General features: G+C 47.7%; 2 protein-coding genes across 6 annotated transcripts in view; one reads left to right on the top strand and one right to left on the bottom strand.

Moving 5' to 3' along the window:
• LOC146009863 (uncharacterized) overlaps positions 1–9,775 on the bottom strand; it is a 245,378-nt gene extending 235,603 nt beyond the window's left edge. Inside the window, exons 1-2 of one of the 3 annotated variants that reach the window (XM_083150424.1) lie at positions 9,465–9,775; positions 2,518–3,577 (exon numbers count right to left, since the gene is read on the bottom strand). In XM_083150424.1, the coding sequence (XP_083006550.1) occupies positions 2,518–3,517 (1,000 nt within the window). In that variant the 5' untranslated portion in view covers positions 3,518–3,577; positions 9,465–9,775. The remainder of the gene's footprint in view (positions 1–2,517; positions 3,578–9,464) is intronic. The other 2 variants (XM_083150423.1, XM_083150422.1) reach the window with 2 other exon arrangements.
• Positions 9,641–25,004, top strand: LOC146009859 (uncharacterized). Of its 3 annotated transcripts, XM_083150412.1 has the most exons (7): positions 9,641–9,859; positions 10,636–10,777; positions 13,203–13,316; positions 13,394–13,491; positions 13,611–15,567; positions 20,347–21,231; positions 23,777–25,004. In XM_083150412.1, the coding sequence occupies exons 5-7, from the start codon at positions 13,680–13,682 to the stop codon at positions 23,788–23,790; spliced, it is 2,787 nt and encodes a 928-aa protein (XP_083006538.1). In that variant the 5' UTR covers positions 9,641–9,859; positions 10,636–10,777; positions 13,203–13,316; positions 13,394–13,491; positions 13,611–13,679; the 3' UTR covers positions 23,791–25,004. The 3 variants fall into 3 exon arrangements, with proteins under 3 accessions (XP_083006538.1, XP_083006537.1, XP_083006535.1); XM_083150411.1 differs by having other exon boundaries at positions 13,394–13,495; positions 20,347–25,004; XM_083150409.1 differs by having other exon boundaries at positions 20,347–25,004.
• The last annotated feature ends 2,753 nt before the right edge of the window (positions 25,005–27,757 follow it).

A 27,757-nucleotide genomic window follows, 5' to 3' on the forward strand; every position in this document is an offset into this window, starting at 1 on the left:
ACATGTGAAGTCACAAGCATAATAACTCAATGTTTTTTTGCGAAAATGTTTGGTTATCCGTGGGACAACCCCCGCACCCTGGTCAATAAGATTAAATACAGCTATTGACACTTCATGTATTGGGTGCGATTAGAAAAGGCGTCATTAGTTAAGAAAGAGGTGCAAAAGATGCTGGAAGGCATAGAGTGGAGGGGAAATGCCCTCATGCAAACCAGAAGCAGCTGTATCCCAATTAACTATACAGCACCGAATATTCCCTACTGGTCCCCCAGTAGGTACTGATCCGGCCTCTCACTGCTTAGCTGCTGAGATCGGATGGGATCAGGCGGCACAGTGAAGTATCCGTAATGGGTTCTGAAGCAGGTGGCTGACATGCAGGACTGCAGGGCACTTCTGCTTTCCAGAGGGTCAGAAAAGTCACCTCCCTGTTGACATAAGTGACATTGCAGGGGGGGACTGGTGGCCCAGATGGATGAGAGAGTGACACTCCTAAAGGTACCAATGTCTGCTTTATTAATAGACTTGCTAGAGCCTGAATTCTCTAACATCTTTTAAGGAACTGGACGTTTTGCAAAGGTGAAAGTTGACTTTTCTAAGAAATGTATGACCCATCCATGATACTGGAGGAATTGAATCACATACTTCAAACTCAGTGTCACCCTTTCTCTGCCGCATTTAGCAGGTTGTCCAGATACGGCCAAATGTGAATATGCTTCAATCTCAGGGCTGCTATGAGAGTATATAGGACTTTTGTGAAGACTCTGGGTGACGTGGTCACTCCAAAAGGCAGAAATGTAAATTGGAAGTGCCTGCCCCAAACGCAAAAACGTAGGAACTATCTTTCGAATTGATTGGAATGTGTTAGTAAGAGTCTTTTAATTCTATTGGAAGCCATCAACCACACTCTTCTGATTCCAGCCAGGATCGTTTTGAACATCTCCATACGGAATCTTCTCAATTTTATGAATGAATTCAGAAGTCCTAAATCGAGAATAATCTTAAATCCCACTGTACTGTTCCTTACAAAAAAGAGAGGTGAATAGAAGCCCTTTCTGGTCTGTGACATTGTACTGTGCTGTCTCTCTGACGTTAAGCCTGGCATTCTTGATTCCATGAACCTCTGTGGTTTTGGCCCTTGCAGAAATTCTATTCGATATCCTTCTTGAATGATCTGTAGGACCAATTTGTCTTGTACTGTATTCCTTAATCTTTCTGAAAATGTCAACAGACGAGCCCCCCACACATGGACCAACGCCATAGTCATTGTCTATCACCTCTTCTATATGATTATCATGATGAGGACTCATGGGACATAGGCACAGATCCTCTCCTATTGTAAGGCCTAGTCAGCTTACAACTTCTGGCCTCTTGGAAGTGCTGCTTGGAAGATGTGGGCAGAGGAAACCTATTTCTCTTGTCCTGGGGAAGCCTGACAGATTTACCTGCTGTAATTGTTTTAATTAAGGCGTCTAGTTTAGACCCAAATAAAAGAGAATCCTCAAATGGAAGAGAGGTTAGCCTATTTCTGGAATGCGCATCTTCACACCAAGATCTTAGTTGGATGGTGGCTGCAAGCTGGGGATGCCAGAAGTGGTAGCCAGATGGCTTGATGCTGGGGATGCCATCAGAGCAGGATAGCTTGAAGCTGGGGATACCAGCAGAGCAGTATAGCCGGATAGCTGAGGACACCAGCAGAGCAGGATAGCTGGATGGCTTGAAGCTGGGGACAACAGCAGAGCAGGATAGCTGGATGGCTTGAAGCTGGGTATGCCAGCAGAGCAGAACAGCTGGATGGTTTGAAGCTGGGGATGTCAGTAGAACAGGATAGCAGGGGATGCCAGCAAAGCAGGATAGCCAAAGAGCTGGAAACTAGGGATGCCAGCAGAGCAGGATAGCCAGAGAGCTGGAAGCTGGGGATGCCAGCAGAGCAGGATAGCTGGATGGATTGAAGCTGAGGATACTAACAGAGCAGGTTAGCTGGATAATTTGGAAGCTGGGGATGCCAGCAGAGCAGGTTAGCCGGATAGCTTGATGTCAGGTAGTCCGAGATGGAAACTGCACCGTGTCTTAAGAAACTGAGTAAGGCTGCAGCTCACTATACGCTGACAGTCAACAAAGCACTGACCACTACCAGTGCCTGGGCTTTATACTTCCTGCTCAGTGCTGATTGGCTAGAGTGATACTCTGCATGGGTTCTGTCTCCTGACTGGTTTCTTGCTGAGGAGCAGAACAGGAAGTGTCACGACACTGCCCATGCAGAGAACTGGTGGGGTATGGCGGCATAATGCGTCCCACAGGGAGGCGCAGTGTCCGGCTGGGTAGCTGAGGGGTAATGCCGCAATGGCAACAGTGGGACACCAGCTGGGACAGCACTGCAAGTATGACAAGGTGCTGCTGGCAAGCGCTGTTAATCTCTTTGTGACAAGTCTACAGCGACAGAGGAGGGTGTAGGATAAGATTGCTGTAGTGACAGAACAAGGAGAATATGTGACTCTGTACTTAGTGATTATTACTCACCTGTGCTGATATCTGTAGGGATTTCCTCCTCCTTACACTGCTGATCACCCATCACATACGTCTCCTCTCCTCCCTCTGTATCTTCTGCCTTCATATCAGTCACATATGGCTCCTCTTCTCCCTCTGTATCTTCTGCCTTCTTATCAGTCACATACGTCTCTTCTCCCTCTGTATCTTCTGCCTTCATATCAGTCACATACGTCTCTTCTTCTCCCTCTGTATCTTCTGCCTTCATATCAGTCACATACGTCTCTTCTCCTCCCTCTGTATCTTCTGCCTTCATATCAGTAACATAGGTCTCTTCTTCTCCCTCTGTATCTTCTGCCTTCATATCAGTCACATACGCCTCTTCTTCTCCCTCTGTACCTTCTGCCTTCATATCAGTCACATACGTCTCTTCTTCTCCCTCTGTATCTTCTGCCTTCATATCAGTCACATACGTCTCTTCTTCTCCCTCTGTACCTTCTGCCTTCATATCAGTCACATATGTCTCTTCTTCTCCCTCTGTATCTTCTGCCTTCACATCAGTCACATACGTCTCTTCTCCTCCCTCTGTATCTTCTGCCTTCATATCAGTCACATACGTCTTTTCTCCTCCCTCTGTATCTTCTGCCTTCATATCAGTCACATACGTCTCTTCTTCTCCCTCTGTATCTTCTGCCTTCATATCAGTCACATACGTCTCTTCTTCTCCCTCTGTATCTTCTGCCTTCATATCAGTCACATACGTCTCTTCTTCTCCCTCTGTACCTTCTGCCTTCATATCAGTCACATACGTCACTTCTTCTCCCTCTGTATCTTCTGCCTTCATATCAGTCACATACATCTCTTCTCCCTCTGTATCTTCTGCCTTCTTATCAGTCACATACGTCTCCTCTTCTCCCTCTGTATCTTCTGCCTTCATATCAGTCACATACGTCTCTTCTTCTCCCTCTGTATCTTCTGCCTTCATATCAGTCACGTACGTCTCTTCTCCTCCCTCTGTATCTTCTGCCTTCATATCAGTCACGTACGTCTCTTCTCCCTCTGTATCTATTTTAATATTAGTCAGATCTTCACCCTAAATTACCCACAAAAATACTATATTAATAATGCACGACTTTATTACTTGACATTAAACAGTATCACTTCTATATTTAGCCACATCTGTCAATCATTCCCTGTGTGTACAACGCTGGGAGGAGTTGTGTATAACGATGGGCTGAATTACACGGGTAATTGACAGGCCCCCTCGGCCAACGTTATACACGTAAAGTTACACCCCCTGCCCAGCGGCCCAGCGTTATACACACTCCTTGACAGATTTAGCCTATAGGGACTGCAGCCACCTGTCCGCCCACTCGCCCTATCCCTTCCCCCCGGCCTCCTGCTCACCTGGACTCCTGGCACACAGCAGGATGAGCAGCAGGCAGCAGCACACAGCAGTCCCCAGCGTGGTCCCTGCGGCACGCTCTCCCCATCTGTCATGCTGATCTGGCCAGAGACTCCACCCAGGGGTGGAACTACTAGCGGCGCACTGCATCACGCCCCACAAACTTCATGAGGTGCGAACCACATCCAAATTTTTTAGTCTGTCCTTTCTTTTGGTCTCTTCCCGTGGACTGAACACTGGAAGAACAATCTCCTGGTTTAATTGAAATGAAGAAACCACCTTAGGTAAAAACTTGGGGACTGTTCTAAGCATAGCCCTATCATCATGAAATACTAAAAATGGAGACTTACAAGATAATGCTCCAAACTCAAACACCCGCCTTGCTGAGGCGATGGCCAACAAAAAAGTAAATTTCCTGGTAAGGAATTTCAGGTCCGCCGACCTTAAAGGACCAAGGACAAATCCCATGGTGCTACAGGTTGCTTATAAGGAAGCCTCAGCCGAATCACTTCTTGGAGAAAGGTATGTTCCTCTAGTATCAAGGCCACTCTTTTCTGAAAAAATATTGATAAAGCCGAAATATGAACTTTTAAAGACTGAAGTCCCAGCCCAGACGAAAAGCCATCTTGTAAGAATTCTAGGAGTCTGGAAATCTTGAACCTAGAAGTGTGAACCTTCTGACGTTCACACCAGCGAACATAAATCTTCCAAACCCTATAATAGTTTTTTGACTAAACCGGTTTTCTAGCATTTATCATGGTAGAAATCACTGCATCCGAAAAAACCCTCTTTTTTAAGATGGAGGTCTCAAAAGCCAGGCCGTCAAACTTAGTCGAGCTAGGTCCTGATGACAAAAGGGACCCTGTCTGCGCAGATCTGGCTGTAGAGGAAGACGCCAGGACTGTGTTGACAACCTCCAAATGCTGGAATACCAGGACCTCTTTGGCCAATGCGGTGCTATCAATATCACCGATATCCCATGTGATCTCATGCTCTTTAACACCCGGGCAATCATCGGGAACGGCGGGAAGACATAAGCCAACTCGAACTTCCAGGGGACCATCATGGCATCCACTGCCCAAGCTAGAGGATCCCTGGTCCTTGCGCAGAATTTGGGTACCTGGCAATTGTGCCTGGACGCCATTAAGTCCACTTCTGGGAGCCCCCAACGAGCCACAATCTCCTGAAAGACCTGGGGATGTAACGCCCATTCCCCTTCCAGAAGTCTCTCCCTACTCAGAAAGTCCGCCTCCACATTCTGGATTCCCAGAATAAAAACCGCAGAGATGTCCGTAACATTTTTCTTTGCCCACTGGAAAATCCTGGAGACTTCCGCCATCGCCATTCTGCTGCATGTGCCCCCCTGGTGATTCAAATAAGCCACCGCCGTGGCATGGTTTGACTGTATGCGACTGTAAAACTGATTCTGCTCTAGACCACAGACCCTGAAGCCTCAAATCCAGAACAACTGCTCCCCAGCCCTGGAGACTGGCATCGGTGGTGACCACCAGCCACTCCCACGACTGAAGAGAGGGACCCCACTGAAGAGAGTCCATGTCTGTCCACCAATATAACGCTGTCTTTGTCTCTGGAGTCAAAGTCACTGTTTCTGACTCCATGGCTTTGGGATCCCCCGACCAACATGCCAGAATGTTCCACTGGAAAGGCCGAGAATGGAAATGAGCAAACTGCAGGGTTTCGAATGTTGCAACCATTTTGAGTTTTAGGCACTGCCATATCAATAGGTGCAGGAGTCTCCAGAATCTTCTGCACCAACTGACAAATGTCCCTTGCCTTTGCTTCTGGAAGGAATACACGGTGTAGATGTGTATCCATTATGACCCCCAGGAACTGTAGTGTTTGAGAAGGACACAAGTGCGTCTTTTTTAGATTTAGTATCCAGCCGTGGTCCTGTAAAAACTGATAAGCCGTTGAGAGATTTTGCTGTAATTTCTCTGCCGACTCTGATTTGAACAGCAGGTCGTCCAAATATGGGATGACCAAAATACCCTGTAATCTCAGGGCAGCTGCCATCCCAGCCATAATCTTTGTGAATACCCTTGGGGCTGTAGCCAGCCCAAATGGAAGCGCTTGAAATTGCAGATGTAAACTCCCTATTGCAAAACGCAGTAAGGATTGATGTTCTCTGCAAATGGGAACATGTAAATATGCGTCTTGAATGTCCATGGATGCTGGGAATTCCCCTTGCTCCAAGCTCAGCAGAACTGATCTCAGGGATTCCATTTTGAAATGGTCCACGCACAGGTGGCGATTTAATGACTTCAGATTTAAGATCGGTCTAAAAGAATGGTCCGGTTTTGGTACCAAGAAAAGAATGGAGTAAAACCCCCTCTTTCTTTCCTCTTGCGGTACCGGGACCACTACCCCCTTCGCCAGAAGAGACTTCGCTGCTCCCAAAAGGGCTGTTCTGCAGCCAGTCTCACTGGGCAAGGGAGTGGGTAAAAACCTTCTTGGAGGAGATCCTTTTAGTTTGATCCTGTAACCCTGGGAAACTATATTGAGGACCCACAGATCCTGGTTTAACGAGGTCCAAGTGTCCCTGTACTGTAAGACTGGGGAGTCTCCACCCCGTCATTGTGCAGGCTTCTCCTCCCCCTTGGAGGCCTGGTTCTTTGATAAATGTAATGCCTGCTTCACTGCCAAAATTAAATCCTCAATGCCAGGTACAGGAATATCAATATTATCTGCATTGTCCCAGTACTTCTCCGGCCCACATTCTCCCTCCTCCTCAGAATCCACATTGAGGATAGGAAGTGAGGCTACAGATTGTCTAGAGCAGGCATGTCCAAACTGTAGCCCTCCAGCTGTTGTAAAACTACAGATCCCAGCATGCCTTGCCACAGTGTTAGCATCCCCTAATAGCAAAACTGTGGCAAGGCATGATGGGACTTGTAGTTTCACAACAGCTGGAGGGCCATAGCTTGGACATGCCTGGTCTAGAGGATTGCTCAGGACTAGAAAACCATTCCATGAGAGCATTAAACTTTTGACTGCCCTGCATTACCTGGTAAAGGGCTGGTTCCCCTGGTGATAAAGGAATGGAACTAAAGGACTGCTGTGAGGATAATGATTTTAGGTGATTTTACCAACTCATCTGTCTGTTTAAAACCTGCACTAAGGCAGTGACATATTTGCCCAAGGCAGCAGCCCACGCAGGCTCAGGCTGTTCCCCCCTCTGAGCTTGTGCTCTGGGTACAGCTTCACAAACAGGGCAGATATTCCCTTTAGCCATCTGTTCTGATGTTAAATCTAGCCCACAAAATTTGCAGCAAGACACCAGGGACAGCGCTCCCTCTCCCATACCAGCAGAATGCCTTTCTGTCATGTTTGAAAACACAAAGTGCAAAATGTCAGACGACAGTACAAAGCCAAAGTATGCCGTGTACTTATCTGTCTGCTGGTGATCGGGGTTCAGCGTGGCACAGGAGAAGCTTGGCACTCTGTAGGAGAACCTTCAGCTCCGCAGCCCAGTACTTCCAAAGGCGCCAAACACAGAGTGCAGGAATAGACCAATGTCCCTGCCACAGCGGGGTCTGTGGCTCTTTGGCGCCATCTGCCCCCTGTAGGCCACTCCTGCAGGAGTCTTCTCCTATTCCCAGTGCCTCCCCCTCTGTTGGTGATTACTTGGAATCGCCCAGTCCTGGGCTCCTGTGACAGGCTGCGCCCTCCTAATGGAGTCCAGCCTGTAAGCCCGATCGAAGATGGCGGCTGCCATCGCGGGGGCGCCTGTTCCCTAGGATCCCCCCCCTGCGAGGAGCCGGTTCAGGGGTCCCCTGGGACCAGGAAGCTTCTTTTCCATAGAAGCCAGAAGCGCTGCGCAGGGAGACCAGACAGTGTCTCTCTCTACACAGGGCGCTGACAGGACACGCTTCTGTCAGCTCCTGCTGCGCTCTCAGTGTGAGGATTCTTAAAGAATCCTCACACTGTTCCTGCCCTAACGAAGTGTAAAATTAAGAAAATAAAAAACACCCTAGCTAACTCTTTTCTAGTTGCTTCACGCAGCCTGTTCAGCATAGCACCCACTCCAGTGGGCATCTAAACGAAACTGAGGAATTCTGGGATGCAGAAGGGAGGAGCCTACCTCTCTGAAAGTTTAGCATAGGTGCCTGGCTCCTTTGGACCCTCCTACATCCCAAGGTCAAGCTGCGGCACCAGGATAGATGAAAGAAAAACATCGGTTAATATTGGTTTCAGAGTACCAACGTTTAGGTCTATATGATGTTTTGTAACCAATGTTGAAAAACATCATTTAACTGATGTTTTCTTTCGATGTCCCATCCCTAGTGAGGGGCATACAGGAGGTAATAGGGGCTTCTACAGCATACCCTCCAACATTTGAAGGGCAGAAATCTGTACACATACGGAAAGGGGGCATGGCCATGACTAAAGGAGGCGTGGTCACGCCCCCTTTACGAATGTATACTGGCCATTTTTTCAGATATATGCATTTAAAATTAACATCATGCAATATAAAAATATTAGCAATGCTCAGCATACTGAGCAGCCTCTCCTCCGCTCAGCACCTCCCTGCTGCCCCCTTGTGCTGGCCATAACACAGCAGCATGATAATGGCGCATGGCGCGCGCACACACACATAGGCCTAGTATTCTCCCCCAGCCCCCGCACAGCCCTCTCCCCGGCCCGGCTGCCTCCCTTCTCCTCATCCCGTGCTGCTGTAGCCAGTGACTGCGGTACGATTAGCCGCCACCGAGTCAGATGATGCGCTGACGCCGCTCCCGCTGTCCAACTCAGCCATGTGCGTCCTGTGATTGGCCAGGCTGGGTCACGTGTGGCGGCGGCGGACAGCTGGCTGTGGCTGATCGCGGTCAGTGCAGCCGCCTGCTTCCAGCTTCGATGCCCGGGCTTCCTCGCTCGACCTCCTCTCCTCCTTACCCACCGCAGTATGGGAGACAAGAAAAGCCCTACAAGGTGAGCCGTCTTTCGGTACACTTTGATTTAACGGTACTTTCGGTACACTTTGATTTAACGGTACTGTACCGGCTAAAATAGGTACAGTTGGAGGTAGGGTGGCCAATCCCGGGATCGGCGGGATTTGGCCCCTAAAACGCCGGGATTTCCTGTGTGCACCACGCTGACCTCCATGATACCGCCCACCCACCCAGGCTCCCTGTACTCACCTCTTCCCGGACCCCCATAGCATCGCCAGACGAACCACCCACCCAGGCTGCATCCTCCTGCCTACACGCCCAGCTCCATCGCTGACCGGCCCGGCTGCACCACAATTGTAAGTAAATATGCGGGCGGCCGGGTGGGATTTTGTATAAGGGAAGCATTTTTCAATCCCAAATTCCGGGATGCCCTGTGATTGGCATCCTTAGTTGGAGGCTATGCTACAGGAGAGGGAGGGCTTACCACACCCCCTTTATTCACACGCCCCCTTTACGAATGTGTACCGGTTTCTGCTGTTCAAATGTTGGAGGGTATGGTATTTGGGCGAGATGAGGACATTATAGGGGAACCGGGTAATAATGGCGGCCTGTCCCAGCTGTAAGTGCATCACTTTATCTCTGTACATCTCCCCATGTGGACTTACCACCAGAGGCTCCCGAGTCCTTGCCTGGAACGTCTCCTCAGTCTCCTCACCAGGCGGAAGGCATTACACACCCGGCTTCCGGCCTGTGCGTTTTACCCAGCTTTCGGCCTAAATGTCCCCACTCCCTCAGTCATCCGGCCTGTGCGTTCCACCGGCTTCCGGCCTGTGCGGTCCACCCGGCCTGTGCGTTCCACCAGCTTCCGGCCTGTGCGGTCCACCCGGCCTGTGCGTTCCACCGGCTTCCGGCCTGTGCGGTCCACCCGGCCTGTGCGTTCCACCAGGCTTCCGGCCTGTGCGTTCCACTTGCCTTCCCTCGGATGTGTGTTCCGCGTATTCCTTCCTTCTGAACGCCGCCTTCTGCTCCCGGGAGACATCGCTTTGTCCGACACCACCAGGTCCTGATCTCTGTACCCCCTGCAGCATGTGCCCCCTGTTATCCCGTCCCCAATCCCTGTTGTCCCCTCACACTCCCCTGTGCCCCCCTGTTATCCCCTCACACTCCCCTGTGCCCCCGTTATCCCCACACACTCCCCTGTGCCCCCCTGTTATCCCCTCGCACTCCCCTGTGCCCCCGTTATCCCCACACACTCCCCTGTGCCCCCTGTTATCCCCTCACACTCCCCTGTGCCCCCTGTTATCCCCTCGCACTCCCCTGTGCCCCCTGTTATCCCCTCACACTCCCCTGTGCCCCCTGTTATCCCCTCGCACTCCCCTGTGCCCCCTGTTATCCCCTCACTCTCCCCTGTGCCCCCTGTTATCCCCTCACACTCCCCTGTGCCCCCCTGTTATCCCCTCACACTCCCCTGTGCCCCCTGTTATCCCCTACCCCAACCCTGTGGCTGGCCGGAGATGGGGGAGGGTGGCCCTGTCAGCATCTCTTTGGGATGTGCCCAGCACTTACTGATAGACTGGGCTGCCTCCAAGCTCACCCATCACTGTGATGCACGCAGCATCTATTCCCCGGAGGGCAGGGCGCATTGTGGTAGAGGCTAATACAGAAGAGCAATGTGTACGTGGTTTGGATGGGAATATGAATATTCTTACACAGAACTAGAGATCAGATAGGGCAGACTTGTTCAATGTTTCTATGTATTTCAGCATTTTAAAATCGGGCATTGCAGCCTACTGTACCTCCGGTTATCCTCATTATCTTTTCTGATATTTCTATCAGTGCGCCGTATAGAAGAAAATATCTGCCGATCATCCGACACCCTCCAGCGGTGCCTCCACCTCACTCACTGATACATGAGAGGCACAGTGACCAGAAGGTTGTGTTACTCACCAACAAGATCATTCAGCTGCTGACCGGAGAGGTGACTGCTGGGAATGGGACGTTATACAGTAACACCAGGGGATGTGACCGGAGAGGTGACTGCTGGGAATGGGACGTTATACAGTAACACTGGGGATGTGACAGGAGAGGTGACTGCTGGGAATGGGACGTTATACAGTAACACCGGGGGATGTGACCAGAGAGGTGACTGCTGGGAATGGGACGTTATACAGTAACACCGGGGGATGTGACCGGAGAGGTGACTGCTGGGAATGGGGCATTATACAGTAACACCGGGGATGTGACCGGAGAGGTGACTGCTGAGAATGGGACGTTATAAAGTAACACCGGAGATGTGACCGGAGAGGTGACTGCTGGGAATGGGACGTTATACAGTAACACTTGGGATGTGACTGGAGAGGTGACTGCTGGGAATGGGATGTTATACAGTAACACCGGGGGATGTGACCGGAGAGGTGACTGCTGGGAATGGGACGTTATACAGTAACACCGGGGGATGTGACCGGAGAGGTGACTGCTGGGAATGGGATGTTATACAGTAACACCGGGGATGTGACAGGAGAGGTGACTGCTGGGAATGGGACATTATACAGTAACACCGGGGATGTGACCGGAGAGGTGACTGCTGAGAATGTGACGTTATACAGTAACACCGGGAGATGTGACCGGAGAGGTGACTGCTGGGAATGGGACGTTATACAGTAACACCGGGGGGGGGGGGTGGTGACAGGAGAGGTGACTGATGGGAATGGGAAGTTATACAGTAACACCGGGGGATGTGACTGCAGAGGTGACTTCTGGGAAAGGGAGGTTATACAGTAACACCGGGGGATGTGACCGGAGAGGTGACTGCTGGGAATGGGACGTTATATGGTAACACGGGGATGTGACTGGAGAGGTGACTGCTGGGAATGGGACGTTATACAGTAACACCTGGGGATGTGACCGGAGAGGTGACTGCTGGGAATGGGACGTTACACAGTAACACCGGGGGATGTGACCGGAGAGGTGACTGCTGGGAATGGGACGTTATACAGTAACACCGGGGGATGTGACCGGAGAGGTGACTGCTGGGAATGGGATGTTATACAGTATACCGGGGGATGTGACCGGAGAGGTGACTGCTGGGAATGGGATGTTATACAGTAACACCGGGGATGTGACCGGAGAGGTGACTGCTGGGAATGGGATGTTATACAGTACACCAGGGATGTGACCGGAGAGGTGACTGCTGGGAATGGGACATTATACAGTAACACCGGGGGATGTGACCAGAGAGGTGACTGCTGGGAATGGGACGTTATATAGTAACACCGGGGGATGTGACCAGAGAGGTGACTGCTGGGAATGGGACATTATACAGTAACACCGGGGGGATGTGACAGGAGAGGTGACTGCTGGGAATGGGACATTATACAGTAACACCGGGGGGATGTGACAGGAGAGGTGACTGCTGGGAATGGGACGTTATACAGTAACACTGGGGGGTGTGACCGGAGAGGTGACTGCTGGGAATGGGACATTATGCAGTAACACAGGGAGATGTGGCCGGAGAGGTGACTGCTGGGAATGGGACATTATGCAGTAACACCGGGGGGATGTGACAGGAGAGGTGACTGCTGGGAATGGGACGTTATACAGTAACACTGGGGGGTGTGACCGGAGAGGTGACTGCTGGGAATGGGACGTTATGCAGTAACACAGGGGGATGTGGCCGGAGAGGTGACTGCTGGGAATGGGACGTTATGCAGTAACACAGGGGGATGTGGCCGGAGAGGTGACTGCTGGGAATGGGACGTTATACAGTAACACCGGGGGATGTGACCGGAGAGGTGACTGCTGGGAATGGGACGTTATACAGTAACACCGGGGGATGTGACCGGAGAGGTGACTGCTGGGAATGGGACATTATACAGTAACACCGGGGGATGTGACAGAGAGGTGACTGCTGGGAATGGGACGTTCTACAGTAACATGGGGGATGTGACCGGAGAGGTGACTGCTGGGAATGGGACGTTATACAGTAACACCGGGGAATGTGACCAGAGAGGTGACTGCTGGGAATTAAACATTATACAGTAACACTGGGGGATGTGACCGGAGAGCTGAACACTGGGAATGGGACGTTATACAGTTACACTGGGGGGTGTGACTGGAGAGGTGACTGCTGGGAATGGGACATTATACAGTAACACCGGGGATGTGACCAGAGAGGTGACTGCTGGGAATGGGACGTTATACAGTAACACCGGGGGATGTGACCGGAGAGGTGACTGCTGGGATGGGACGTTATACAGTAACACCGGTGGATGTGACCGGAGAGGTGACTGCTGGGTATAGGGCGTTATACAGTAACACTGGGGATGTGTCTGGGTGATGACTGTATAATTGTGTGTCAGGTGCCTATAAGGTATCAGGATGTCACTGTCTATCTCTCCATGCAGGATGGGGAGTATATAGAGGAACACAGGGGTCTGTACAAGAATGTGATGATGGAGAATCACCGGCCCCTCACATCACTGGATAAGAGGAGACATTTATTATACAGGGGAGAGCAGGTATGGGGGTATACACACACCCATCATATGATAATCACATCTATACAACGTACTCAGTCACTGTGTGTCTCCTACAGATGGGCCCAGTAACAGGAATACCCCAGAGAGATGTCGCCGTTCTCTGTATTCCCAGGATTGTGTAGAGGACAACCACAGGACCCCACAGGAGGATCAAGTAGGTAGGATTTAGGGTCTCCCCAATATACCAAAGTGACTGTCACTATATGATCTGTACAGAAGCTGTGTGTCTTATACACTGATATTCTATTGTCTAATTTTATTGTTGTAATATAGGGTGAATACCTGACTGTTATCAAGAAGGTAGAAGATACAGATGGAGGAGAAGAGACGTATGTGACTGATATGAAGGCAGAAGATACAGAGGGAGAAGAAGAGACGTATGTGACTGATATCAAGGCAGAAGATACAGAGGGAGAAGAAGAGACGTATGTGACTGATATGAAGGCAGAAGATACAGAGGGAGAAGAAGAGACGTATGTGACTGATATGAAAGCAGAAGATACAGAGGGAGAAGAAGAGACGTATGTGACTGATATGAAGGCAGAAGATACAGAGGGAGAAGAAGAGACGTATGTGACTGATATGAAGACAGAAGATACAGAGGGAGAAGAAGAGACGTATGTGACTGATATGAAGGCAGAAGATACAGAGGGAGAAGAAGAGACGTATGTGACTGATATGAAGGCAGAAGATACAGAGGGAGAAGAGACGTATGTGACTGATATGAAGGCAGAAGATACAGAGGGAGAAGAAGAGACGTATGTGACTGATATGAAGGCAGAAGATACAGAGGGAGAAGAAGAGACGTATGTGACTGATATGAAGGCAGAAGATACAGAGGGAGGAGAAGAGACGTATGTGACTGATATGAAGGCAGATGATACAGAGGGAGAAGAAGAGACGTATGTGACTGATATGAAGGGAGAAGGTACAGAGGGAGAAGAAGAGACGTATGTGACTGATATGAAGGTAGAAGATACAGAGGGAGAAGAAGAGACGTATGTGACTGATATGAAGGCAGAAGATACAGAGGGAGAAGAAGAAACATATGTGACTGATATGAAGGCAGAAGGTACAGAGGGAGAAGAAGAGACGTATGTGACTGATATGAAGGCAGAAGATACAGAGGGAGAAGAAGAGACGTATGTGACTGATATGAAGGCAGAAGATACAGAGGGAGAAGAAGAGACGTATGTGACTGATATGAAGACAGAAGATACAGAGGGAGAAGAAGACACGTATGTGACTGATATGAAGGCAGAAGATACAGAGGGAGAAGAGACGTATGTGACTGATATGAAGGCAGAAGATACAGAGGGAGAAGAAGAGACGTATGTGACTGATATGAAGGCAGAAGATACAGAGGGAGAAGAAGAGACGTATGTGACTGATATGAAAGCAGAAGATACAGAGGGAGAAGAAGAGACGTATGTGACTGATATGAAGGTAGAAGATACAGAGGGAGAAGAAGAGACATATGTGACTGATATGAAGACAGAAGATACAGAGGGAGAAGAAGAGACGTATGTGACTGATATGAAGGCAGAAGATACAGATGGAGGAGAAGAGAAGTATGTGACTGATATGGAGGCAGAAGATACAGATGGAGGAGAAGAGACGTATGTGACTGATATGAAGGCAGAAGGTACAGAGGGAGAAGAGACGTATGTGACTGATATGAAGGCAGAAGATACAGAGGGAGAAGAAGAGACGTATGTGACTGATATGAAGGCAGAAGGTACAGAGGGAGAAGAGACGTATGTGACTGATATGAAGGCAGAAGATACAGAGGGAGAAGAAGAGACGTATGTGACTGATATGAAGGCAGAAGGTACAGAGGGAGAAGAAGAGACGTATGTGACTGATATGAAGGCAGAAGATACAGATGGAGGAGAAGAGACGTATATGACTGATATGAAGGCAGAAGGTACAGAGGGAGAAGAAGAGACGTATGTGACTGATATGAAGGCAGAAGATACAGAGGGAGGAGAAGAGAAGTATGTGACTGATATGAAGGCAGAAGGTACAGAGGGAGAAGAGACGTATGTGACTGATATGAAGGCAGAAGATACAGAGGGAGAAGAAGAGACGTATGTGACTGATATGAAGGCAGAAGATACAGATGGAGGAGAAGAGAAGTATTTGACTGATATTAAGGTGGAAGAAGACACATATGTGATGGGTGATCAGCAGTGTAAGGAGGAGAAAATCCCTACAGACATCAGCACAGGTAAGTAATAATCAATAAGTACAGAGTCACATATTCTCCCAAAGTATCTGCCAAGTGGTGGAGTAAGGAGCCACTATTATACTCCTGCTCTCCCCCTCACATCATGTCACTGTGTGTTACCAGCCCAGAGATCTGACCAGTCTCCTCTCCGCACTCTCTGGTGTATCTCATACATCAGGAGCCATCATCTCCTATTATACTCCTGCTCTCCCCCTCACATCATGTCACTGTGTGTTACCAGCCCAGAGATCTGACCAGTCTCCTCCCCGCACTCTCTGGTGTATCTCATACATCAGGAGCCATCAGCCCCTATTATACTCCTGCTCTCCCCCTCACATCATGTCACTGTGTATTACCAGCCCAGAGATCTGACCAGTCTCCTCCCTGCACTCTCTGGTGTATCTCATACATCAAAAACCATCAGCCCCTATTATACTCCTGCTCTCCCCCTCACATCATGTCACTGTGTGTTACCAGCCTAGAGATCTGACCAGTCTCCTCCCCGCACTCTCTGGTGTATCTCATACATCAGGAGCCATCAGCCCCTATTATACTCCTGCTCTCCCCCTCACATCATGTCACTGTGTGTTACCAGCCCAGAGATCTGACCAGTCTCCTCCCTGCACTCTCTGGTGTATCTCATACATCAGGAGCCATCAGCCCCTATTATACAACCTGCTCTCCTCCTCACATCATGTCACTGTGTGTTACCAGCCCAGAGATCTGACCAGTCTCCTCCCCACACTCTCTGGTGTATCTCATACATCAGGAACCATCAGCCCCTATTATACTCCTGCTCTCCCCTCACATCATGTCACTGTGTGTTACCAGCCCAGAGATCTGACCAGTCTCCTCCCCACACTCTCTGGTGTATCTCATACATCAGGAGCCATCAGCCCCTATTATACTCCTGCTCTCTTCCTCACATCATGTCACTGTGTGTTACCAGCCCAGAGATCTGACCAGTCTCCTCCCCGCACTCTCTGGTGTATCTCATACATCAGCAGCCATCAGCCCCTATTATACTCCTGCTCTCCCCCTCACATCATGTCACTGTATGTTACCAGCCCAGAGATCTGACCAGTCTCCTCCCCGCACTCTCTGGTGTATCTCATACATCAGGAGCCATCAGCCCCTATTATACTCCTGCTCTCCCCCTCACATCATGTCACTGTGTGTTACCAGCCCAGAGATCTGACCAGTCTCCTCCCCGCACTCTCTGGTGTATCTCATACATCAGGAGCCATCAGCCCCTATTATACTCCTGCTCTCCCCCTCACATCATGTCACTGTGTGTTACCAGCCCAGAGATCTGACCAGTCTCCTCCCCACACTCTGGTGTATCTCATACATCAGCAGCCATCAGCCCCTATTATACTCCTGCTCTCCCCCTCACATCATGTCACTGTGTGTTACCAGCCCAGTGATCTGACCAGTCTCCTCCCCGCACTCTCTGGTGTATCTCATACATTAGGAGCCTTCAGCCCCTATTATACTCCTGCTCTCCCCCTCACATCATGTCACTATGTGTTACCAGCCCAGAGATCTGACCAGTCTCCTCCCCGCACTCTCTGGTGTATCTCATACATCAGGAGCCATCAGCCCCTATTATACCCCTGCTCTCTCCCTCACAGCATGTCGCTATGCTAACCCATACTTAGAACTAAATTGTACCCATTCGTCAGAGACCATGTGCTTGATGAACCTGTCCCACCTGAAAATCTCCCTTATGGAACCTTGATTTCTCGATTTTTATAGTTCCTGAGGATTAGTTCCTTGTTCTCTTACTGCTTTCTTACATAATTCTTCTCCAGAGACAATCATTTGCGGGAAAAGAATAACTTTTTTCTTATCGTCTTTTTGCACCATCCTAACCACCACCGTTGAAGCATCCACCTCCAGGAAGAAAGCCGAGTCACTATTGGGTTGTCTTAGACTAAGAGTTGAGATGAAACAGTTCTTCAGATTAGAGAAAGCTTCACCCTTAAGGAAGCCACGCTCTGCTACCTGGACTCTTCTTGATGAATGTGGTTAATGGAATGGTCAACAGATAATTAGTAGAAGAACCCAAGGAAGCGTCATATGGCCTTCAACCCCGTCGGACGATGACAGTTGACATTGGTGGAGATTTTTACTGTGTCCTTCTGAAGGCTAAAGCTCAACATAATATATCCCAGACATTTTAAGAATATTTCAAATTTGCTGTAGAGCTCGTTAATTCTAAATCGAGAAAGCAGATCACGTACATTCTTACGAGGACTCAATCCATCCTCTGAGACGTAATAAAATAAGAGATGTTGAAAGATGTTATTCATGGACTTATTGAAGACAGCAGGTGAGTTGCATAAGCCAAATGGCTTGACCAAGTACTTGTAGTGACCTTCACAAGTGATGAAGGCCGTCTTCCTCCCATCCCCAGACCGGATGCTAAATAGGTTATAGGCGCCACGAAGATCCAGCTTGGTAAAAAGTTTCCCCTTTTTAACGGATTGAAATCCTCAGAGATCTGCGGTAAGACCCTGTTGATACAAAGTCTTAGACTTCCATCCTTGTTCTGAAGAAAAAGGTCAGTTTCGTGGGTGACTTGAACTCTAATGACCCAACGTTTATTGATATCTCCTTGATCTATTCAGACACTGGCTGAGTTTCTGGAAGCCATAGAGGATACTCTTCCACAACAAGGCATTTACCCACGTCACAGGCCCATAGAGCAGTCCGATTTCCATGGAGTGTTTCATCGGCTTTCTTGCTGAACGTATCCCTGAAGGCATATTATCCCACCGACTGGGTACCTTGTGTCAAAGGATACCTGATGGACACCTGTCCAGATATATCAAAACTTTTCTTGAAGGCTGCTAGGAAATTAGTGCGATTGTTGACTAGTGGTTCATCTCCCATATTGTGGAGGCCCATGGTGGGACCTGTCCAGACAACCGGAACCTTGCACTGAATCAGAAATCCCTGACCCCTTTGTACTCCCCATCAAACCTTGATGGATTCGGGATCTGTAGTGGTCCAGCATCTTCTTCAGCTTGATTCAGCTTGGACATCGCAGAAGGTGGCAACCACTGTTCCAGAGGAGACTGGATGTTACAGACTGAATGGATCATGTGTCGTTTGGTATTCAACAGAAATGGGACAGCGGGCTTCAGGGTCTCCCTGCCCACTACTCTGCTTCTGACCGGGAAACCAGCACTGACAGACTCTGTAGGTAGGGATGGCTATCGTGCAAATGACCATAGGTGGTAGCATACTATGTGATGCATGACCATTGATGGTTTTAACTGTCGATGGCCATCCCTTTTGTACGACTAACTGTCCCACGGGGCATTACGAGTGTCGGGGGTGGAGCTATTCTGTGTCCCGGCCCCCTGATTAAGAAAAACAAAAAAAAGATTCGGTTATGCTCTGTCATTGATGGAGGGAAACCCTCCGGTTCTTTTCATCGATGGCCAAAGTATTCTACACCAGTGATAAACCATCAATGATTTTGAATTATCGATGGTCCATCCCTACCTGTAGGTGACCACTGGGTTCTGGAGCACTGTGGCACTTCATTTGCGGTAATCTCAGGGACTATGCTTGCCTGCTCTTACAGGCTCCTCCCACTAAGTCTCTTTCTGGCTGATCCCAGCAGACTCGAGCGCTGACGCGTTTCACTTCTCCCTCTGAGCTTTCTCAAGCAGGGCCCTGTACCCAATTGTTTCTTAACGTCATTTTATAATCTGACTAGATAAAAGCCCATCAAAATGACAGCTCCTGCAATGGGCTTTCCGTTTGAGCTGTGACAGTTTTTATTTTCACTTTGAGCTGTGACAGTTTTTTACCCGCAAACTAACCACCCCACCCCCAGTCCCTATCTGCTCCTACCTCCAATCCCTGTCTTCGCAGCTCCCTCTCTCCATATACAGCAAGTTTGAAACGGATCAGTGTCCCTGAAGATATTGCTTTCACTTTCTGTTATGCATTTAGTCCTTGAGTGGCCTCTAGTGATCACTGGCGGTACTTCACCTCATAGAGGTCAGGCGTAGTTTATATATAAGATGAGTGTTCTATTGAAGAGTGACGTTGTCCATAGTAACCATTCTCATTAGAAGGTGCTCATTAATTATGAAGTTGACCCTAAAGCTGCTTTCACACTGCAAAACCTGCTTATACCCGGTATTTAAAATGTTTTTAAATAGCAGGTTTATGCCCCTTTCAGACCGCACTTACTGACCAGGTTTTGCGGTGTGAAAGCCCTGCATGTTAAGCACTGAGGTCCCGCCCCTATGCATATCTAATGAGGGGGACCACTTGTGCAGTGAATATTTAATGAGCGGGTTCCCGCCCCTATGCATATCTAATGAATGGGACTGCTTGTGCAGTGAATATTTAATTAGTGGGACCCCCTCATTCTGCACGGAGCGAGGACACACATTAAATATTCACTTCACTAGCGGTCACGCTCATTAGATATGCATAGGGGCGGGGACCCGCTCATTAAATATTCACAGCACAAGCAGTCCCGCTCATTAGATATGCACATAGCGGGACCAGCTTGTGCTCACATTGGCTGGGTCCTAATTACCGTTTCAGACCCTGCAAAAAAAACGGGTCTGAAACGGGTAGGACCCGGCTTTTTCACCGTTTCCAAATACCTTTCAGACCGCACATATTACCGTTTTGAAACGGTAAAAAAAAAACCGGCAAAATACCGGTTAATATGTGCGGTCTGAAAGGGGCATAAATGAATTTGTTACAGGTAAATGCTTTTGTTACATATGTTACTTTCCGCAGATGGACGCAGCAGCCGGGAAACCCCAAAGGAACATCTCCGTTTGTCTCTCCGTGGGGAATTAGAAGATAACGACATCACCCACGATTCTCCAAAAGAAAACCCCATTTCAACAGTGATATATCAAGTAGCACACAGTGCAGATAAAGCATCTAATCCCTCTAACCATGGGGAGCTTTCCCTTGATAGAGCAGATATTGTTACATTTCATACTGCAGATAAAATAATTCCTTGGTCTTCAGGTGGGAAATGTTTTACACAAAACACAAAGCGTATGACTAATCAGTCAGCTATGGTGGTTGAGAGGCCATTTCCCTGTTCTGAGTGTGGTAAAGGTTTTGCATACAAATCAACTCTTGCTAGACATGAGAAAACTCATACAGGCGAAAAGTCATTTCCGTGTTCTGAGTGTGGGAAATGTTTCACACGGAAACCGTATCTTATCAAACATGAGAGAAGTCACACAGGCGAGAAGCCATTTTCATGTTCTGAGTGTGGGAAATGTTATATGCACAAATCAAATCTTGTTGCACACGAACGACGCCACACAGGTGAGAATCCTTTTCCATGTTCTGAGTGCGGGAAATGTTTTCCTGAGAAATCACATCTTGTTCGACATCAGAGAACTCACACAGGGGAGAAGCCATTTCCGTGTTCTGTGTGCGGGAAATGTTTTACAGACAAATCATCTCTGGTTACACATGAGAGAACTCACACAGGTGACAAACCATTTCCATGTATGAACTGCGGAAAATGTTTTACACACAAATCAAATCTTGTTGTACATCAGAGAACTCATACAGGGGAGAAACCGTTTCCATGTTCTGAGTGTGAGAAATGCTTTAAACATAAATCGCATCTTGATACACATCTGAGAAATCATACAGGTGAGAAACCGTTTCCATGTTCTGCGTGTGGGAAATGTTTTAAATATAAATCACATCTTGCTACACATCTGAGAAATCACAGGTGAGAAACTACTAACATGTTCTTGAGTGATGGAAATGTTTTACATATAAAGTTGATTGTGCTAAACATCAGAGAAAGGGGTTTGAAGCTATTTCTGTGTTCTGAGTGTGGGAATGTTATACAGGGAAATCACATCTGGTTACACACAGAAAACACACCCAACATTTCCATTAATCCTCCATCCTCACAGGGGTCAACGAGCCTCTTAGTGGGATAATGAATCCTGTGGCGAGCGCATTGAGCCATCTAGCTTGCGAGGGGCTTCGTAGCACTCACCCCACTTGTCCGAGTCCTGGCAGTAGGGATTCTGATGTCGGATTAATGACCGTTGGAATTCGGTCTCACCACACCCATTGTCCTAGCAGCAGAAAGGGGGTTTGGTGGTGACTGAACAAGACTTTTCTTTGAAATGCACACTAGGGGGCCTCTTTTGTGTCTCTATCTGATTGCATTTTAAAGATCGGGTCTGTGCGCCCTTAATGTGTGTATCCTTCTAGACTGACTTCCGTGATGTGTGTGTGTGTGGAGAATTATCTTTTTGAAGACATCGAGCAATAAACATCTTGTTTTACTGACTACATCTGTATCCAGTGACCGACAGGATAAATCAAATCTGTAACTGAGCGTGTTATATGCAGCAGAATAGCCAGATTAAAGGAGGGGGGGGCAGCAGGGCATACTGTACCCCGGGCTCCCCTTTTCCATGGGGTCCCTGGCTGGAGTGCACTGACATCACTAGCTTTCCCTCTTATGCAGCAGCAGTACCAGGTGGTCAGAATTCAAGCACAAGTGCAGGTTTCATGAGCTGGAAAAGGAATGGGTCATGTTGGGAGATATGCATAATCAAATATAACCCACCACCACCATTTACACCACCTTCCACAGGGCCCCCCCCAGGCTTAATCCTGTCCTGTGCCGCACTTACCACCTACCCGCGTGTAATGAATAACAGCGGTGCATTATTAATGATGCTGTGATCTACAAGATAGCATGCCCATGTGCTAAGCAACGTATGAATGGTCAGTGGTCCTGACTGTTCCGACAACTCGATTTTGGCAGCTGACGTTGCCATATGGATAGCGCTGCCCATGGCGGTCAGCGCTGAAAGCCAAGGATTGTGAATTAAAAAAACAATAACGTTTTTTTTTCCAATAGCCGTGATGGAATGAAAAGCAGCGACTCCAGCCCAGTGGTACCTAAGACATCGATCATCAGAGCCGCAGTGGGGGCGGGTCCCACAATGACCGCAGGTAGAATACTCCATGCTGGTGCTATATAGACTTGATTCACGTCCCCTCTCCACTCTGGATGTCCAACTCTATGGTCTCTAGACTTGGGCTGCAGTTTTGAAACCTTTCATGGTCTCTGTAGTGTAAAAGTTTCAGTGTCATCTGACGGTCCACTGCTGAGAAAGCTGCACACAATGTGGTGTATGTGATCAGATTTATGAAATGCTAACCTTTTTGAGGTGAAGTACCACCAGTGACCACTAGAGGCTGCTCCACGTTCCAAATGAATCCTTAACAGAAAGTGAAACCAAAATTATCTGTTGCTGGAATATGAAGGGAGGGAGCTGTGAGACAGAGACTAGAGATGGGCAAAACGGGTCACTAACGAGATGGGCAAAACGGGTCACTAGCAGATCAGTCCGTGAAAAACTCCGGATCTTTTACACGGATCATCGATTCACTTTGAACTTTTACTTTTTTTTTTAACAGTGAGCTGAACAAATAAGAACATACATGACCGAGTAAAACACTGATCGATGGCTGGGTGCAGAATCGCCATCGATGGTGTTTGCACCGATGGCCATCCCTAGCAGCAGCAGCCTTATTATTCTTTCTTTCACTTGCAGTCGCAGCACTGTACTCAGTCTCCGGAGTCAGTACATCTCAGCTGCCACAGGTGGCAGTGCTGAGCTCAGGCAAATGCATTGTAATGAAAAACGAAACTGAAAGTAAAAGAACGACGGTTCACCTTTTTGGGATCGGCGGCTCCCTCAGTCTTTTATGGGACCCGTCCAAAAGACCCGCTTCATTCGCGAACGACCCATTTCTAACAGAGACTGGAGGTAGGAGCAGATAGGGACTAAGCCGCCATTTTAAATAGTTTATCATAATCTACTTCCAATCAGATCTAATTATATAGTCACAGGACTTGAGGTGGAAACTTATTAGATGACACTGCAGACAATACGATATTGCTGATGATGACGCTGGAACTCCCTGATGAAGGATATAGTGTGTACGCACTGGATAATTAAAAACTAAAATGTTATGACTGGTCGTTATGGTGCATATCGTTTAGCATGTCCCATAGTTTGTACGCACGGTTACATTACACTGGCTTCTGGAACTAGAACACTATACTAGACTTATTCCTAACAATTACACATTCAACACAGTATATTGTACTGATATAAGTTTCTTTCTATCTTTTTCATGTTGGGCTGTTTTCATACAGTCAATAATGAGTGACAGTGTCACTACGTTAACAGCAGCTTGCGTTCCACTTCATATCATCCATGCGTGCCACAGACCGGAAGTAATGAGGTCTGGAAACTCTGAAGAATCCCAGGCTGCGCGCTATGTATATGTGCCTAGAAAGAAAATACAGCATGGACTTCAATACCAGGCGACCTGTGGAATTATCAGACACTCTCCCCTGCTATACAGGAGAGTGGAAGACGGGGATTCGGAAGAGATGCGGTTCATAGCTGCCGCTCCACTTCCGGGTCTGCGTGTCAGTGACGCGGACAGTACACCATTTCCGGCATGGACACGATAGGGCACCGTAAGGTGCGCGGGAGACACAGGAGTGTCTTTAAAAACCTGGTCACGGAACTGGATACCGTTCTTTATATAACTACAAAGCCTTTGTGTATCTTATAGATTTTTTATAGATTTTTTGATGTATTTTCATGTATTTTAGGAATATGCAATTTTAGTATCAAGTGTATATGTTTTGTATGGGATTGTTTTATCATTTATGTAAAGTCAAGTTATCTCAACTATGACTAGATGCCGGGTTTTGTACCCAACCGGTGAGGAGGAGGACATTGATCCCTCCCACAAACACACTCACCTTAGGGTATAAAAACCCTCCACTATCATAGTGCAAATTACACCCTGAGGAAGGACCATTGTCAGAAATGCGTTGGTGTAATCAGGAGACCAGGGAGGACCAGCAGTTGCTTTTTTCCATCTGAGTAGACATTGCATCCCATACTCATCCCGGGTGAGAAGGATAATAATGTTTTCTGTTGGTTCCACCTGGTAAAGGCTCCTGTTTGTTTACTATTTTTTATTCTGTTTGGACATCTTTTATATCTGTGAAAATAAAACTTCTGGAGAAAACTGCTATCATTATTGGTATTCTGATCCGGGGGAACGTGGGCCCTGAAAGAAACTATTACGGGAAAATAGGGACCAGTACCCAGGTCAGTACATTAACCTTTGGCCTTTGGAGCGAGTGATAATTGTTTGGACAAGAGAGTAAAGAAAACGTTATATGCACATAGGGACCATCACTAAGGTCAGTGTGGTCCATTAGGTTGCTACAGTCAGAAAAAACAGATTCTGTGGGCGGTTCAAGAAGAGGTTATACTTGAACATACCCCCATTAAATGAGAATAAGATCAGCGCTTGGTTTCTGTCCTTTTTGTTGTATAACAGTATAACCAGGGCTATTTTTCAGCAGGCTCCAGCAGGAACTGTGGCCCTTATTCTAGTTCACTCTTTCTGACAAAATATTTCTTAAGGTGCCCACAGACGCATCAATTATCGAATGCGTTTTGTACTTTTTAAGCACAAATTGCATCTTATGTACAATTATTGGATGGTGTTTATGTTCCCGGGAGCCCGATATTGTATGTCTAAAAAAGTACGTGCTGCACGTACTTTTTAGACTACATCTGAAATTTAACATTACAAACATGGGTTCATCACATGCATCCAAGTGCACATCTCATAGCAAGCTGGAAGAAAAATTGTATAGAACCATTGTACAGTCAAAAACGCATAGCACAGTACAATTGTAGCGTCTGTGGGCACCTTTAGATGGACAAAACCATGTGCACTGCAGGTGAGGCAGGTGTTACTTGTGCAGATATAATTTGATTTGGGTGGGGTTTTACAACTGCCTCACCTGTAGTGCACATGGTTTTGTCCATCTAAGAAATATTTTTATCAGAAAGAGTGAACTAGAATAAGGGCCTCAGTTCCTGCTGGAGCCTGCTGAAAAATAGCCCTGAGTATAACCAAATAAACAACACATTCCAAATAGTCTTTCTACAATATAACCACTGTGTACGCAGGGGGAGGGGTTCCGAGTACCTAGAAACCTCCTCTGCCTGCCGTTCTATCTGGCCAGCTGCCAAATTAAGCAGCCGCCTGCTCCAGCAGAGAGCAGACCGGCTGTGTGGCACCCGGGACAGCAGCTCCCACCTGTTGGAGAGAGACAGGCTACCGCTGGTGCAGGTAGGTGGAGCTAGAGTGCATTGTCCATATTCATTATAAATACCTTTTCTTTCACTAGATGTTGGCACTGGTGTTTTAAGGGTACCATTTAATGAATCTGCCAGTTGAGGATCTGTGAGGCGTCTATTTCTCAAACTAGAGACTCTAACATACTTGTCTTCTTGCTCAGCTGTGCACCGGGGCCTCCCACTACTCTTTCTACTCTGGTTAGAGCCTGTTTGTGCTGGTCTCTGAAGGGAGTAGTATACTCTGTTGTAGGAAATGTTCAGTTTCTTGGCAATTTCTCGCATGGAATAGCCTTCATTTCTAAGGACAAAAATAGACTGTGGAATTTCACATCTCTTTTTTTTTTCTGGCCATTTGAGAGTATAATCAAACCCACAAATGTGATCCAGATACTAAACTAGCTCAAAGGATGGCCAGTTTTATAGCTACTCTAATGAGCAAACTAATTTTCAGTTGTGCTAACATAATTGCACAAGGGTTTTCCAATGATCCATTAGTCTTCTAATGCGATTAGCAAACAAAATGTACCATTAGAACACGGGTTGCTGGGCCTCTATAATCCTATGTAGATATTCCAGACGTTTGCAGCTAATATAGTCATTTACCACATTAACAATGTATATAGAGTGTATTTCTGATTAGTTTAATGTTATCTTCATTGAAAAAAAACCAGCAGCGCTTTCTGTAAAAAAAGAAGGAAATCTCTAATGGTGTGTACACACGGCAGATCTTGCCGTGAGATGCGAGTCCCGACGTGATCAGATCGCATCGGGACTCGCATCTCAAGCCATGCAGGGAGGGGCACAATTTAGACTATATAGTGCAGATCTGCATTATATAGTCTTGCCTGCCCTCTCTATCTGGCTGCCGATATGCGCGCATCGGGCTTGCAAGCCCTAAAAAAGCATGCGATTTGGCTTCCGATGTTCCCTATATCGGGAACATCGGAAGCCAAATATTACCGTCTGTACACACTATTAGTGACCCCAAGCTTTTGAACGGTAGTGTGTGTGTGTATGTATATGTGTATGTATATGTGTGTATATATATATATATATATATATATATATATATATATATATATATATATATAGATATTATACATATTATACCTCCCAACATGACCCTCTCCAGGAGGGACACAATGCTCTGTTCCTGGACTTCCTTCTTAATTTATGATTACCAACACCTGTGTTAAAATACCGGTATTATCAATGAACCTGCTCAAAACAGGTGATGGCAATCATAAATGAAGAAGGAAGTGCAGGAGCAGAGCATTGTGTCCCTCCTGGAGAGGGTCATGTTGGGAGGTGTGTGTGTATATATAGCAGAGACGGCATTCCCCCACATGAAAGTAATGTGGAGGATCCAGGCCAGGTTTTGGTAGCATAATCCCAAGTGCAATCAGCAGCACCTGGTATTTCCTGATAATAAGGGTTTCCAGGGCAGAGTCACCTTGCTCTCGATGTTGGAATATCTTCCTGAGTGATAGGCCGGGGGTGTTATAGTATAGGGACCATTGGAGCCTGTTAGGAGTTTGCTATGCCTGTATGCTACTGCCTGTGATACCAACTATGTATATATATATATATATATGTGTCACCTGCTATGCTGTACCTGCTGATGAGAATAAACTACCAAGTCGTCACCTGAGACCCTGTGTTTGTGATCCTTGTCACTATATATACAGTGCTGGCAGTGGGCCAGTATACACCAGCACTTTACCTTACTCCTGATCACTGTGGCCAGCGGTGATCAGGAGTATCGTGGGGCACCTGCCTTTCTGCAGCATGGCAGTTGCCATTACATTGTCTCTCACCCCTGCACTTGAACCCAACGCAGCCGGCGTGTCTGGCTCCCATCCTCCCTTTGTGCTCCCACCAGCCCTCAGATTTCCAGCCGCTCTGCCCGGAACCTGTGCCCTCACCCTCTCACATCCCCACTCAGCCCAGCATCTGTG

The sequence above is a fragment of the Crinia signifera genome, chromosome 6 (assembly GCF_055691185.1).
Source record: "Crinia signifera chromosome 6, ASM5569118v1, whole genome shotgun sequence".
NCBI classification, from domain to species: Eukaryota; Metazoa; Chordata; class Amphibia; order Anura; family Myobatrachidae; genus Crinia; species Crinia signifera.

What these genes read in the sequence shown, in the direction of transcription:
- LOC146009859 (XM_083150411.1), top strand. Translation starts at nt 13,680, where the DNA reads ATGAAGGCAGAAGATACAGAGGGAGAAGAAGAGACGTATGTGACTGAT. An exon ending in CCCTACAGACATCAGCACAG is followed by an intron (nt 15,568 to 20,346) that starts GTAAGTAATAAT and finishes TACTTTCCGCAG; the next exon opens with ATGGACGCAGCAGCCGGGAA.